General features: G+C 51.3%; 2 protein-coding genes across 2 annotated transcripts; both read left to right on the forward strand.

Annotated features, from left to right (window-relative positions):
- The first annotated feature begins 587 nt into the window (after positions 1–587).
- Positions 588–3,416, forward strand: lratb.2 (lecithin retinol acyltransferase b, tandem duplicate 2). Its single transcript, XM_084691098.1, has 4 exons — positions 588–908; positions 1,717–1,791; positions 1,915–2,067; positions 2,868–3,416. Exons 1-4 carry the CDS (start codon positions 588–590, stop codon positions 3,021–3,023), a joined length of 705 nt encoding a protein of 234 aa, XP_084547224.1. The 3' UTR covers positions 3,024–3,416.
- An 87-nt stretch (positions 3,417–3,503) lies between these two features.
- rbm46 (RNA binding motif protein 46) lies at positions 3,504–9,420 on the forward strand. The gene is given in 10 exon segments (XM_084691056.1): positions 3,504–3,648; positions 3,940–4,125; positions 4,387–4,567; positions 4,647–4,803; positions 4,961–5,090; positions 5,263–5,570; positions 5,573–6,001; positions 6,482–6,578; positions 6,709–6,898; positions 7,737–9,420. Coding segments are annotated over 8 exon segments (1,632 nt in total). The 5' UTR covers positions 3,504–3,648; positions 3,940–3,977; the 3' UTR covers positions 6,891–6,898; positions 7,737–9,420.
- Positions 9,421–14,991: the final 5,571 nt, after the last annotated feature.

The raw sequence follows: 14,991 nt of genomic DNA on the forward strand, positions 1-14,991 counted from the left end.
AGACGCATGACAAAACACACACAATGATGCATGTGACTCACACCTTTACACACTCTTTCCTTCCTTCCTTCCTTCCTTCCTTCCTTCCTTCCTTCCTTCCTTCCTTCCTTCCTTCCTTCCTTCCTTCCTTCCTTCCTTCCTACCCACCCACCCACCCACCCACCCACCCACCCACCCACCCACCCACCCACCCTCCCTCCCTCCCTCCCTCCCTCCCTCCCTCCCTCCCTCCCTCCCTCCCTCCCTTGCTTGCTTGTCCTCTCTTGTGCTCTCCCTCCCTCTTTAAGAAAAATATGTAGGAAAGGAATCCAGACCTTTCTAATCCATCTAAGAGTTTAAAACACATCCAGGAGTTCATTAACCAGGAGGTGCCCAGGCATTCTCCATAGCGCACCATGATGGAACCTAACCTCTGATCTGATCCCAGGTCAGTTCTTACACTCTAATCCCCAGCCAAGCTTTGCTATAAGAGCCTAGAGGCTGGACCTACCAGACCACTCTCCTCTCCTCCAGTCCTCTCCACCTCTCCTCCAGTCCTCTCCACCTCTCCTCCAGTCCTCTCCACCTCTCCTCCTCCTCTCCGCACCATGTTCCCTCTTTACTTCCTCGGACTCCTTTTCATCGCACCCCGGACGGACGACAAGAAAGAGGAGAGAGAGAGCGTGAAGGAGCGAGAGAGCGTGAAGGAGAGAGAGAGCAGGGCTAGGAGCGAGCGAGGGTGCACTGGGTTTGATCGTGGGGACGTGCTGGAGGTGCCCCGGGCTGTGTTCACTCACTACGGGGTGTACCTGGGGGGGGGCAGGGTGGCACATCTGGTACCAGACATCCTGCCTGTCGTGTCTGATGACCTGCACGCCATCGCTCAGACCGTCACCAACACCAGGTTCCTGCTGGGGATACTGGCTAAGGTGAGGGGACTGAGAGACCTATCTCTCTCTCTACCAGTCTGTCTGAGAGGCCTGTCTCTCTCTCTCTCTCTACCTGTCTGAGAGACCTGTCTCTCTCTCTCTCTCTACCTGTCTGAGAGACCTGTCTCTCTCTCTCTCTCTACCTGTCTGAGAGACCTGTCTCTCTCTCTCTCTCTACCTGTCTGTGAGGGATCTGTCTCTAACTGTCTGTCTGAAGGACCTGTCTCTCTCTCTCACTCTGAAGAGTCTCTTTCTCTGACCTGTATACCTGTCTATAAGGTATCTGGTTACCTGCCTGCTTATTTGTCTATCTGATGACATGTCTGTCTTCCTTCCTGTCTGTCTAATGGACCTGTCTGTCTTCCTTCCTGTTTGTCTGTGGACCTGTCTGTCTTCCTGTCTGTCTGTGGACCTGTCTGTCTTCCTTCCTGTCTGTCTGTGGAACTGTCTGTCTTCCTGTCTGTCTGTGGACCTGTCTGTCTTCCTTCCTGTCTGTCTGTGGACCTGTCTGTCTTCCTTCCTGTCTGTCTGTGGAACTGTCTGTCTTCCTGTCTGTCTGTGGACCTGTCTGTCTTCCTTCCTGTCTGTCTGTGGACCTGTCTGTCTGTGGACCTGTCTGTCTGTGGACCTGTCTGTCTTCCTTCCTGTCTGTCTGTGGACCTGTCTGTCTTCCTTCCTGTCTGTCTGTGGACCTGTCTGTCTGTGGACCTGTCTGTCTTCCTTCCTGTCTGTCTGTGGACCTGTCTGTCTGTGGACCTGTCTGTCTTCCTTCCTGTCTGTCTGTGGACCTGTCTGTCTGTGCTCTCAGGTAGCGAGTGTCAGGGTGGACAAAGTGGAGGACTTTGCTTATGGATCAGAGATCATCGCCAACCGCACAGACAAGGTAGGATACACACATACATCAAACATTTACTTACAAACGCACACATTTAAACTCACAATGTGTGTGTGTGTATATGTATATATGTGTGTGTGTGTATGTGTGTGTGTGTGTGTGTGTGTGTAGCTGGTTAGCCGTTCGCCCTTGCAGGCAGAGGAGGTGGCTCGCAGAGCAGAGAAGCTCGTGGGTCCAGCAGACTTCAGCCTGCTGTGGTGGAACTGTGAGCACTACGCCATGTACTGTCGCTACGCCAGCAGCATGAGCTTCCAGAGCGCTCAGGTACACCAGAGATGGGAAGTAACCAAGTACAAATACTTTACACACACACACATACAGGCACATTGAGGTTGTTGTCACATCGTTAATCTCAGCTGGTATTCGGCTGCTACGCTAAGGGGACCTGAATAAAAGGATTTATCTACCGCTAGCTTAGCAAACACGGGAGCTATTGTGGAGTAAGCTCTGTTACAAGACATATTAGAGCAAAGGGTTTACAGAACATATCGTGGAAGCGTGTTTTGCATTTTTACGTCGTAGGCTACATTTTGACAACATACATGGTAACCTATTTACATGTTCATTGAATGAAAGCCTTAAGGCAGCGAGTCGAGGCTAGATCTCACTGGTAGCTATATTAGTCCTACTCAGGGGTGTTGCAGAATAAACAAACTTGTCGAGTAGAAGTTAGATAAAGTTGTTGGATGCCTGTGAAATGACGGGGTAGAGGAATGCTGCCCCTTAGTGTTCAGAAGCGTCCAACCGTTCACTTTTAACAAGCTCTGTCATTTAAAGCAGAGGTCTTCAACCCAGGTCCTCAGGGACCCCCTGCCCTACCTGTTTTAGATGTTTCCCTGCTCCAACACACCTGATTCAAATAAATGGTCGTTAACAGGCTTCTGCATAACTAGATAACGACCCATTGATTTGAATCAGGTGTGTTGGAGCAGGGAAACATCTAAAACGTGCAGGACAGGGGGTCCCTGAGGACCAGGGTTGAAGACCTCTGATTTAAAGCCAACCGCCTTGGTAGTTTTAGTCATCTTCTCAAGATAAGCTTTTCTCTCTCTCTTTTTACCTAGTTCTGCTTAACGGCGCGAAAGTACCTGTTGAGGCGGGCGAGCGCCTACCTGAGTGCAGCCCTCGGGGTGTTCCTGATGGTTTACCTGGACGCGGTGTCCCTGTTCTCGGCCTTCGCCATATTCTTCGTCTCCATAAACGTCTGGATGGCCGTTTAGGAACTAGGCTTATACTGAACGGTAAAGGACCAACGGGTGTAGGAAATAACAGAGTGAAAAATATTAATAATAATAATAATAATACAGGAGTAAACTATGTAGCCTATGTAACGGTTAATGAACTGTTTCGTGATCTAATATTGTTTTCGTGGAGAGAGTTGTACTTCACAAGGACATTGTAGACCTAGTCTCATGGTCGGCTAAATCCTTGACTATACTGTTATAACTATGCACCTTGATTCTTTTTTCTGTATATAATTAACTCAGCCCATGTGTGCATTTTGACCTGCATGTAAATGTGAAATTGTTTAACGTTAACATTAAAGACGGTGTAAAAAAAAAAAAAGTGTAATAAAAACAGAAAAATTCACTAAAAAGTGAATAAATTATGTAATGGACTGAATAAAAATAATTTCTGCAATATCCCGCCTTTATGACTGGAAAACAGGTGCTGATTGGCTGAAACGGGGTGTCGTATAAACCAAGTCTACATTACTGAGGAGAACTTTTTTTCTTTTCTTATAGAAGAGTGTTGTCCTCTTAAGTTTAGCCACATAACCTCAAAGTCTGACAATTATCTCTTGGAGATTTGCAATTTTATTAAAATAGTAAAAGACCAAGGTTGGTAAGTGACTAAAGTGCGCTAGAAATCGTTTAATATTCTATTTTACCGTTGGTTCCTCTCCGGTCTTTAGCTGGAATAACTCCGGTAGGGTAGCAGCAGCTAGCTAAAGCTAGCTAGCCTGAGATAACACTCTAGCTAGCTGGCTAATTCCCATTTAACTAACTCGTCATTTATCACCGAAAACTCTTATCTCAATAAATTCCTCTTAAACCGTTTGTAAAAGTAAACAAGCTCTCAAGCTAACCAACGATAATGACGAAAAAGAGCTTAAATTCGTCTCTGTCACGACAGCCGGTTAGTAGCTAGCGAGCTAACCGTGGAAGAGGATAATGAACGGAGACGCTTGCAGTGCGCTGAAGCACGAGGACGGCGGAACGGACAGTCCGAACGAAGCGGCGCTGCTCGCGCTTATGGAGAAAACCGGCTACAGCATGGTCCAGGAGAACGGCCAGAGGAAGTTCGGCGGACCCCCACCAGGTGTGTGTGTGTGTGTGTGTTGTACCATGGTTGTAGCTTACTTTTCCTGCTGGATGATCCTGTAGTTTTACACTCCCACAGAAACGTGTGTGACGTGGTTAACTGGAAGTGTGATAGGCCGCGTGTACCGTGTAACACACCAGGCCCTAGGAGTTTATGAAAGTGTGCTCAATATTTCACATTAAAATGTTTCCTTCCACCACCCCTCCCCACTCCCCTCTTCTCTCTCCCTCCTCCTCTGCCTCCCCCCCCCCCCGCCAGGCTGGGAGGGCCCCCCGCCCCCCCGGGGCTGTGAGGTGTTTGTGGGGAAGATCCCCAGGGACATGTACGAGGATGAGCTGGTGCCGGTGTTTGAGAGAGCCGGCAGAATCTACGAGTTCAGGCTCATGATGGAGTTCAGCGGAGAGAACCGAGGCTACGCCTTCGTTATGTACACCACCCGGTAGGCTGTACACCCCCCCCCCACCCTCCCAAACACTCCCTCCCTCCCTCCCCCCCAGGTAACCTCCCTCTCCCCTCAGAGAGGCTGCCCAGAGAGCCATCCAGATGCTGGATAACCATGAGATTCGTCCAGGGAAGTTTGTGGGGGTGTGTGTGAGTCTGGACAACTGCAGGCTCTTCATCGGCTCCATCCCCAAGGACAAGAGGAAGGAGGACATACTGGAGGAGATGAGCAAGGTGACACACACACACACCACACACCACACACACACCACACACACACACACACACACAGGAGGAGGCTTATTACGTGTTAGCGTGTCTTTTCTCATGTCTATTTTCCATCAGCTGTAAAGATGGGTGTGCTGGTGTGTGCTCCTGTGTGTGTGTGCAGGTGACAGAGGGCGTAGTGGATGTGATAGTGTATCCCAGCGCTACAGACAAGACTAAGAACAGAGGCTTTGCCTTTATAGAGTACGAGTCTCACAAGGCTGCTGCTATGGCCCGCAGGAAGCTCATACCAGGTACACACACCACAGAGTAGACCCTTCACGCTCACGCAGGAAGGGTTGATCCCAGTGACCATCAGAGGTTTCACTACCTCTCTGTATCCTGTAGAGGGCAGCACAGCACATCTGAAACTCACAGCGCTCTGGATGTGTGTGTGTCCTGTGTGTGTCCTGTGTGTGTCTCCAGGTACGTTCCAGCTGTGGGGCAGCACCATCCAGGTGGACTGGGCGGAGCCTGAGCGCGACGTGGACGAGGACACCATGCAGCAGGTGCGCGTCCTCTACGTCCGTAACCTGATGCTGTCCACCACGGAGGACGCCCTGCGCCGCGAGTTCTCCCGGCTCCGCCCTGGCGCCGTGGAGCGCGTCAAGAAGCTCACCGACTACGCCTTCGTCCACTTCCACTCCCGCGACGACGCCCTGGCCGCGCTGCAGCGCATGAACGGAGCGCTGATCGACGGAGCGGCCGTGGAGGTGACTCTGGCCAAGCCTGTCTGCCGGGAGGGGGGGAGGAGCGGGAGGAGGGGGGAGGGGGAGGAGGAGGAGACATGGGAGGAGGTGGGAGTGTGGGAGGAGGGGGAGGGTTTCTGTTCCTCCCCCGAGAAGATGGAGGGATGGGGGGAGGAGGAGGAGGGGGAGTTGGGATGGAGAACATGCGCTCCCTCCCCCCTCGTCTGGGCTCCCCCTTCCTGCTGGGGCTGTCTGCAGGGGGGGACGGGGGGGGCGTGGGGGGGGAGAGGTGTGTGTACCCCCTGGTCCCAGGCGCTCCTCTCTCCCCCACCTCCCTGCAAAGCCTGCGGCCCGGGCAGCTGGCCTCGGCCGTGTCTCTGCTGGAGCTCTGCTGTCTCCACAACTCCTGGAGCGCCCCGGAGTACCTGCTGCTGTCCTGCCCCGGGCCGCAACACAAGACCCTGCTCATCTACAAGGTGACACGGGGGGGGGGGGGGTGTGTGTGTGGGTGTGTGGAGCCTGTTTTCTTGGTGATAACCTGGTCCTACATGCATGGCTGGTCCTCACTGTCTAAACTCCAGAAAAACCTTCCGCTTCATGATCATTGAAGCTGTCTACTTGTGTGTCTCTGTGTGTGTATGTGTGTGTCTGTGTGTGTCTGTGTGTGTGTGTGTGTGTCTGTGTGTGTGTGTCTGTGTGTGTGTGTCTGTGTGTGTGTGTCTCTGTGTGTGTGTGTCTCTGTGTGTGTGTGTCTCTGTGTGTGTGTCTCTGTGTGTGTGTGTCTGTGTGTGTGTGTCTGTGTGTGTGTCTCTGTGTGTGTGTGTCTGTGTGTGTGTGTGTGTGTGTGTGTCTGTGTGTGTGTGTCTCTGTGTGTGTGTCTCTGTGTGTGTGTCTGTGTGTGTCTCTGTGTGTGTCTGTGTGTGTCTCTGTGTGTGTGTCTGTGTGTGTGTGTGCAGGTGGTGATCTCCAGGAGCAGCTTCCTGCCTGATAAGCTTTGCTCCTGTGTGGAGGACGCCAAGGAGCTGGCTGCACAGAACGCTCTCTGGAGCCTGGGTGGGCCCACACACAGAACGCTCTCTGGAAACTGGGTGACACACACATTAACACACACTCTGAAGCACACACACTTTTCTTAAATTCTTCAATTGTGTGTGTGTGTGTGTGTGTGTGTGTGTGACTCCAGACTGTTCCTTCCTGAGTGGGGGTTCTCCCAGTAGCTTGTCTCCTCCTGGTGCCGGCCTGCTGTCATACAGCTGCAGAGCCTTCCCCTGCCCCGCCTTCCCCCTCTCCCCCCTCTCCCCCCCGCTGCCCACCAGCCCCCTCCAGAGGATCTACCTCCCCAACCAGCCCTCCGCCTTCTTCTGACCCCCTAGGTGAGGGGAGGGGGGGGGGAATGGAGGGGAGGGAGAGGAGAGAGTGAGGGGGAGAGATGGACGAGAGGGAGAGGAGAGAGTGATGGGGGGAGAGAGAGATGGAGGAGGGGGAGAGAGAGATGGAGGAGAGGGAGAGAGTGAGGGAGAGAGGGGGAGAGAGAGAGATGGAGGAGAGGGAGAGGGGGAGAGAGAGAGAGGGGGAGAGAGAGAGAGGGGGAGAGAGAGAGAGGGAGAGAGTGAGGAGAGGGGGAGAGAGAGAGAGGGAGAGAGTGAGGAGAGGGGGAGAGAGAGAGAGGGGGAGAGAGAGATGGAGGAGAGGGAGAGAGTGAGGAGAGGGAGAGAGAGAGAGAGGGAGAGAGTGAGGAGAGGGGGAGAGAGAGAGATGGAGGAGAGGGAGAGAGTGAGGAGAGGGGGAGAGAGAGAGATGGAGGAGAGGGAGAGAGAGATGGAGGAGAGGGAGAGAGTGAGGGAGGGAGAGAGGGGGAGAGAGAGAGAGGGAGAGAGTGAGGGGGAGAGAGAGAGATGGAGGAGAGGGGGAGAGTGAGGGAGAGAGGGGGAGAGAGAGAGTGAGGAGAGGGGGAGAGAAAGAGATGGAGGAGAGGGAGAGGAGAGAGTGGGGTGGGGGGGGTGTGTAAGTTATTAGTTATTTTTAAGTGATTGTGTTAAGTAGGAGAGTGTGTTTAGTTAGTGTTTGATGTGTGTGTTTAGTTAGTGTTTGATGTGTGTGTTTAGTGAGTGTTTGATGTGTGTGTGTTTAGTGAGTGCGTGTGTTTAGTAGGAGTGTGTGTATTTGGTGTGTGTCTCTGATCAGTACTAAGTTTCTGGTTCAAACCTCCAGGTTTCTTGCCAGAGAAACACCTGTAGACAGAAGGAGAGGATGAGAGAGAAAGAAGAGGATGAGAGAGATAGAGGAGAGGAGGAGAGATAGAGGAGAGAGAAAGAAGAGGAGGAGAGAGAAAGAAGAGGAGGAGAGAGGAGGAGAGAGAAAGAAGAGGAGGAGAGAGAAAGAAGAGGAGGAGAGAGGAGAAGACAAAAGAGGAGGAGGAGAGAGAGAGAAGAGAGGGAGTAGAGGAGAGAGGAGAGGAGATGAGGATGGAGAGAGGGAGAGAATGTTGTATATTCTAGTTCTGGTTCTGTTCCTTTAGAACCAGTGAAGTTTGGAGTTCTGAACCTGCTTGTTCGTGGTTCTGTTGATGTTCTAGGTTATTTTCAGCTGGAGGTTGACACACACAACCACACACACACACAACCACACACACACACAACCACACACACACACAACCACAAGACATAGTTTTGAATGTACAAGGCTATCACCACAAGATGGTAGAGAAAGCAGTTTAAGCTGAAACAGCGATGCCTTAATTTGAGTACAGAACTAGTACACATTAACACAGGTGTGTTTCAGAAACACAGGTGCGTTTCAGAAACACAGGTGTGTTTCAGAAACACACGTGTGGTTTTGTTACTGTGGTTCAGTGCTGGTTAGCTGCGTGATTTAAACATCCATTTTATTCTCTTCCTTGTGAACCTAAAATGCCTTTTAACACACAGCCAAAACGCCAATATGATTATACAAAAAATTATTTGTGCATATAAACAAAAAGAAACCCCTTAGGAATATCAATATATATTTATAAAGAAATCCCTAATTCAATATGAATATAAATATCTTAATTATCAATATAATTACAATAAAGAGAACCTTTGTGAATATCAATATAATTACAAACATGTGAGATTCCTTGTGTAGTGTAATTACAAAGACATTAATTATTCAAAGCTTATTATTTATTAAAGATATTCCATGGAGATTGGATCGTATGGATATTTAAATCAGGATACAAAGTCTATTAGAATCAAATGTATAAAAAACCTGAAAAATGACCACTCAATTTGTCAGTAAACGTAAACACACATATATTTAAATATAACAAATATGTCTATTTCTATAAATATGTATTATTTCTATAGATGTTTTTACATGTGTTACAGTTTTAAACGCACTAGTGATAGATGTGATTCATAACAGAGAAGATGTTTTTCATTATTTTATATTTTCTTTTTTGATATTGAATTCCATGTTTCTCTGCTCAGATCTGGAACAACCAACTGTCGTGTTCTGCTCAATTATATTTATTTATTGTTGTTATTGTTTTTGCCAGAAACACATACATATTGTCTTGTTTACAAGTTTACCACTTCCTTGGCCGGGTTGTCGCGGCAACGCCGCTGGTTTAATAGAAAGAAAAGAAATGGTTGATGTTTTGTTTTTCTGTGTTTGGGTTTAGTTGAGTTATCAGTCTGTGTTGGACCTGCCACTCATATTTGTTAGTGCAGACACATCAATATGACACACACACACACACACAACTGTGACACACAAACATGAAATACACACACATACATACTACCAAATATAACACACACACACACTTTTGTATTTCAGCTGGTACTGTAGACCTTTCTCCTTGTTCATGTGGAACATTTTAACTGTTGATCATGTTGAATAAATACCAGGAATACAGATTGGTGTAAGATTGTTATCAATACACAGGAGGAGAAGGGAGGGAGAGGGGTGGAGAGGAGAAGACAGGGAGGTGGAGAAGACAGGGAGGTGGAGAGGAAGGGAGAGGAGAAGAGAGGGAGGTGGAGAGGAGAGGAGAAGAGAGGGAGGGAGAGGAGAAGAGTGGGAGGTGGAGAGGAGAGGAGAAGAGTGGGAGGTGGAGAGGAGAGGAGAAGAGAGGGAGGTGGAGAGGAGAAGAGAGGGAGGTGGAGGAGAAGAGAAGTAGGTGGAGAAGAGAGGGAGGTTGAGAGGAGAGGAGAAGACAGGGAGGTGGAGAGGAGAAGAGAGGGAGGTGGAGAGGAGAAGAGAGGGAGGTGGAGAGGAGAAGAGTGGGAGGTGGAGAGGAGAAGAGAGGGAGGTGGAGAGGAGAAGAGAGGGAGGTGGAGAGGAGAAGAGAGGGAGGTGGAGAGGAGAAGAGAGGGAGGTGGAGAGGAGAAGAGAGGGAGGTGGAGAGGAGAAGAGAGGGAGGTGGAGAGGAGAAGAGAGGGAGGTGGAGAGGAGAAGAGAGGGAGGTGGAGAGGAGAAGAGTGGGAGGTGGAGAGGAGAAGAGAGGGAGGTGGAGAGGAGAAGAGAGGGAGGTGGAGAGGAGAAGAGAGGGAGGTGGAGAGGAGAAGAGAGGGAGGTGGAGAGGAGAAGAGAGGGAGGTGGAGAGGTGGAGGAGAAGAGAGGGAGGTGGAGAGGTGGAGGAGAAGAGAAGTAGGTGGAGAAGAGAGGGAGGTTGAGAGGAGAGAGTTGGATTCCTGGCCTGTGTCAGTGTTGTTCCCAGGAGGAGCCCCACACTAGACAGTGGAGGAGAGTTGAGTTTGAACACCTTTATTGGTGTCTGAAGTAGCACCACCACAAACTGGTCACCTTGACCCCATGACCCCATGATGGAGACTGAGGACAGGAGGAGAGAGAGGAGAGGATGGTGTGTTTGGCATATCTGGTGTGTGTGTGTGTGGGGGGGGGGTGGAGTATGGCATGGCTCTGTGTGTGTGTGTTTGTGTGTGTGTGAAAGAAAACAGCTTATTCATGTGTGCGAGTGTCCGTGTGTATATGAGTGATGTTCTATTGGATAGAGAAGCAGAGAGCAATTTAGGGACTCGTATAAAGATTAAGAGACAGTCATTTATTATCCTGCCAAGGGAATGTTCTGTGTGTGTGTGTGTGTGTTGAGGAAGAAGCATGTCCTGCTTTCCCTCCCTCCTTCCTCTCTCACTCCCTCCTGTCCTTCCTCCTCTCCTCCTTTCTCTCCCCCTTTCTCCCTCTTTCACTCTCATCCTCCCCCTCTCTTTCTCCTCTTCCATCCCCCATTTTCAGTCTTTTATTCACTTTTTCATTACATCATCATCACATCAGTCTCACTTACCCTTTTCTCTCTCTCCCCTCCTCTCCCCTGTCTCTTCCTCTCCCCTGTCTCTTCCTCTCCCCTGTCTCTTCCTCTCCCCTGTCTCTTCCTCTCCCCTGTCTCTTCCTCTCCCCTGTCTCTTCCTCTCCCCTGTCCCCTCTCTCCCCTCCTCTCCCCTATCTCTTCCTCTCCCCTGTCTCTTCCTCTCCCCTGTCCCCTCTCTCCCCTCCTCTCCCCTGTCTCTTCCTCTCCCCTGTCTCTTCCTCTCCCCTGTCTCTTCCTCTCCCCTGTCTCTTCCTCTCCCCTGTCTCTTCCTCTCCCCTGTCTCTTCCTCTCCCCTGTCTCTTCCTCTCCCCTGTCTCTTCCTCTCCCCTGTCTCTTCCTCTCCCCTGTCCCCTCTCTCCCCTCCTCTCCCCTATCTCTTCCTCTCCCCTGTCTCTTCCTCTCCCCTCTCTCCCCTCCTCTCCCCTGTCTCTTCCTCTCCCCTGTCTCTTCCTCTCCCCTGTCTCTTCCTCTCCCCTGTCTCTTCCTCTCCCCTGTCTCTTCCTCTCTCTCCCCTCCTCTCCCCTGTCTCTTCCTCTCCCTTGTCTCTTCCTCTCCCCTGTCTCTTCCTCTCCCCTGTCCCCTCTCTCCCCTCCTCTCCCCTATCTCTTCCTCTCCCCTGTCTCTTCCTCTCCCCTGTCCCCTCTCTCCCCTCCTCTCCCCTGTCTCTTCCTCTCCCCTGTCTCTTCCTCTCCCCTGTCTCTTCCTCTCCCCTGTCTCTTCCTCTCCCCTGTCTCTTCCTCTCCCCTGTCTCTTCCTCTCTCTCCCCTCCTCTCCCCTGTCTCTTCCTCTCCCTTGTCTCTTCCTCTCCCCTGTCTCTTCCTCTCCCCTGTCTCTTCCTCTCCCCTGTCCTCTCTCTCCCCTCCTCTCCCCTGTCTCCTCTTCCTCTCTATTTCCAGATGGGTCCTGAATTGTTCATGACACTGTGACACACATCTGTAGTCTAACCAGCCACCCCCATCAGACACGCTCATACACACGCTCATACACACGCTCATACACACGCTCACACACGCTCACACACGCTCACACACACTCACACACCACCTCAGTCATGCAGAAGGATGAACATCCTGGAACACAGTGCTGCTCTCTGTGGGAGGAGGCACTCTCTGTCCCTCTCTCTCTGTGTGTCTCTATCTATATGTCTCTCTGTGTGTCTGCCTGTCTGTGTGTCTGTCTCTCTGTGTGTCTCTCTCTATATGTCTCTCTGTGTGTCTGTCTCTCTGTGTGTCTCTCTCTGTCTGTGTCTCTCTGTGTGTCTCTCTCTGTCTCTGTCTCTCTGTGTGTCTCTATCTATATGTCTCTCTGTGTGTCTGTCTCTCTGTGTGTCTCTCTCTGTCTGTGTCTCTCTGTGTGTCTCTCTGTGTCTCTGTCTCTCTGTGTGTCTGTCTCTGTCTCTCTGTGTCTCTCTGTGTCTCTGTCTCTCTGTGTGTCTGTCTCTGTGTCTCTCTGTGTGTCTCTCTCTGTCCCTTTCTCTGTGTGTCTCTCTCTTTCTCTGTCTCTCTGTGTGTCTCTCTCTGTCTCTGTCTCTCTCTGTGTGTCTCTCTCTGTCCCTTTCTCTGTGTGTCTCTCTGTGTGTCTCTCTATGTCCCTGTCTCTCTCTGTGTGTCTGTCTCTGTCTCTCTCTGTGTGTCTCTTTCTGTCTCTGTCTCTCTCTGTGTCTCTCTCTGTCTCTCCCTCCCTCCCTTTCTCTGTCTCTCTGTGTCTCTCTCTGTGTCTCTCTCTGTCTCTCTCTGTCTCTTTCTCTGTGTCTCTCTGTGTGTGTCTCTCTCTGTGTCTGTATCTACTGGTTTGTTAGGAAGGGGGTGTTGAGAGGCGAGAGGAGAGGGGGAGAGAGACAGAATGGAAGGAGAGACAGATGGATGGAGTGTGACGGAGAGAGGAAGGAAGAGAGAGGGAGAATAGAGCTGTCTTCTTTCTCCTCTCTTGGTTGATGGTGTGGTACCAAGTCAGTGTGTGTGACAAAGGAGTTTCCATGACGACTGAAAGTTTTTCCCTTCAGAAACTCTCTCCTCTCCCCTCATCTCCTCTCCCCTCATCTCCTCTCCTCTCCCCTCATCTCCTCTCCCCTCATCTCCTCTCCCCTCATCTCCTCTCCCCTCATCTCCTCTCCTCTCCCCTCATCTCCTCTCCCCTCATCTCCTCTCTTCTCCCCTCATCTCCTCTCTTCTCCCCTCATCTCCTCTCCTCTCCCCTCATCTCCTCTCCCCTCATCTCCTCTCCTCTCCCGTCATCTCCTCTCCCCTCATCTCCTCTCCCCTCATCTCCTCTCCCCTCATCTCCTCTCTTCTCCCCTCATCTCCTCTCCTCTCCCCTCATCTCCTCTCTTCTCCCCTCATCTCCTCTCTTCTCCCCTCATCGCCTCTCTTCTCCCCTCATCTCCTCTCTTCTCCCCTCATCTCCCCTCATCTCCTCTCCCTTCATCTCCTCTCCTCTCCCCTCATCTCCTCTCCCCTCATCTCCTCTCCTCTCCCCTCATCTCCTCTCTTCTCCTCTCTTCTCCCCTCATCTCCTCTCCCCTCATCTCCTCTCCCCTCATCTCCCCTCATCTCCTCTCCTCTCCCCTCATCTCCTCTCTTCTCCCCTCATCTCCTCTCCTCTCCCCTCATCTCCTCTCCCCTCATCTCCTCTCTTCTCCCCTCATCTCCTCTCTTCTCCTCTCTTCTCCCCTCATCTCCTCTCCCCTCATCTCCTCTCCTCTCCCCTCATCTCCTCTCCCCTCATCTCCTCTCCCCTCATCTCCTCTCCCCTCATCTCCTCTCTTCTCCCCTCATCTCCTCTCTTCTCTTTTCTCCTTTCCACCTCTCCTCATCTAGTGAAATGTTTCACAAGTGAGACCAAAGGGTGGAAAGAAGTAGGCGATTGTGTGTGTGAGCACAGTTGGCAGAGCCAGTGGAAAGCACATCTCCAACTTAAGTAGTTGCAACGAAACATTAGACCTGAGACTAAACTGTGTGTGTGTGTGTTGTCAGGCTTCTGAAGGAGCCTGCAGTATCATTCATCCTGCATTCCTCTGAAAATAAACTGTGTACATGAAAGTGTGCATGAGAGTGTGTGTGTGAGAGTGTGTGTGTGAGAGAAGGTGAGTGAGAGAGGAGTAAAAAAGACAGATTGTGAAGGTCAAGTCATGCAGAAGATGCCACGCAGTAAATGAAAGTGTGAGAGTGTGTGTGTGTGTGTTAGTGTGAGGAGCATAAATAATATTCTTTCTCTCCTGTCCTCCATCCTTCTTTCCCTCGTTTCCTCCATCTCTCTACCCAGAAGGATGGAGAAAGAGGTACAACACCGCTTTTATTTACTTGTTTGTCTATCTCTTCTCTCTCATCCCTCCATCCCCCATCCTTCTCCTCCACCCCTCTCCCCCCATCCACCCCTCTCCCCCCATCCACCCCTCTCCCCCCATCCTTCCCTACAGCTACTCTTTGACACTCTCCTCCTTCCCTCTCTCCTCCTCCCCTCTCTCCTCCTCCCTTCTCTCCTACTCCCCTCTCTCCTCCTCCCCTCTCTCCTCCTCCCCTCTCTCCTCCTCCCCTCTCTCCTCCTTCCCTCTCTCCTACTCCCCTCTCTCCTCCTTCCCTCTCTCCTCCTTCCCTCTCTCCTCCTCCCCTCTCTCCTCCTCCCCTCTCTCCTACTCCCCTCTCTCCTACTCCCCTCTCTCCTCCTTCCCTCTCTCCTCCTTCCCTCTCTCCTACTCCCTTCTCTCCTACTCCCTTCTCTCCTCCTCCCCTCTCTCCTCCTTCCCTCTCTCCTCCTTCCCTCTCTCCTCCTTCCCTCTCTCCTCCTTCTCTCTCTCCTACTCCCCTCTCTCCTCCTCCCCTCTCTCCTACTCCCCTCTCTCCTACTCCCCTCTCTCCTCCTTCCCTCTCTCCTCCTTCCCTCTCTCCTACTCCCTTCTCTCCTCCTCCCCTCTCTCCTCCTCCCCTCTCTCCTCCTCTGCTACACACTCACACCCTCAGTCTTGGACACAGAGTTACACACACACACATTAACCCATGAACAACCCTCACACACATTAAATGAACACACACACATGAACCCACTGAGCAATGACTACACACACACACACCAGAACACGCTGTCACACACAGACCGTTCAATATCTCAGGAATGTTTGTCAGCAGTATAAGGCTCCTGGGGTGATGTGCGATCAAT

Source organism: Hypomesus nipponensis, chromosome 25 (genome assembly GCF_054491055.1).
Source record: "Hypomesus nipponensis isolate SF chromosome 25, ASM5449105v1, whole genome shotgun sequence".
In the NCBI taxonomy this organism is placed as follows: Eukaryota; Metazoa; Chordata; class Actinopteri; order Osmeriformes; family Osmeridae; genus Hypomesus; species Hypomesus nipponensis.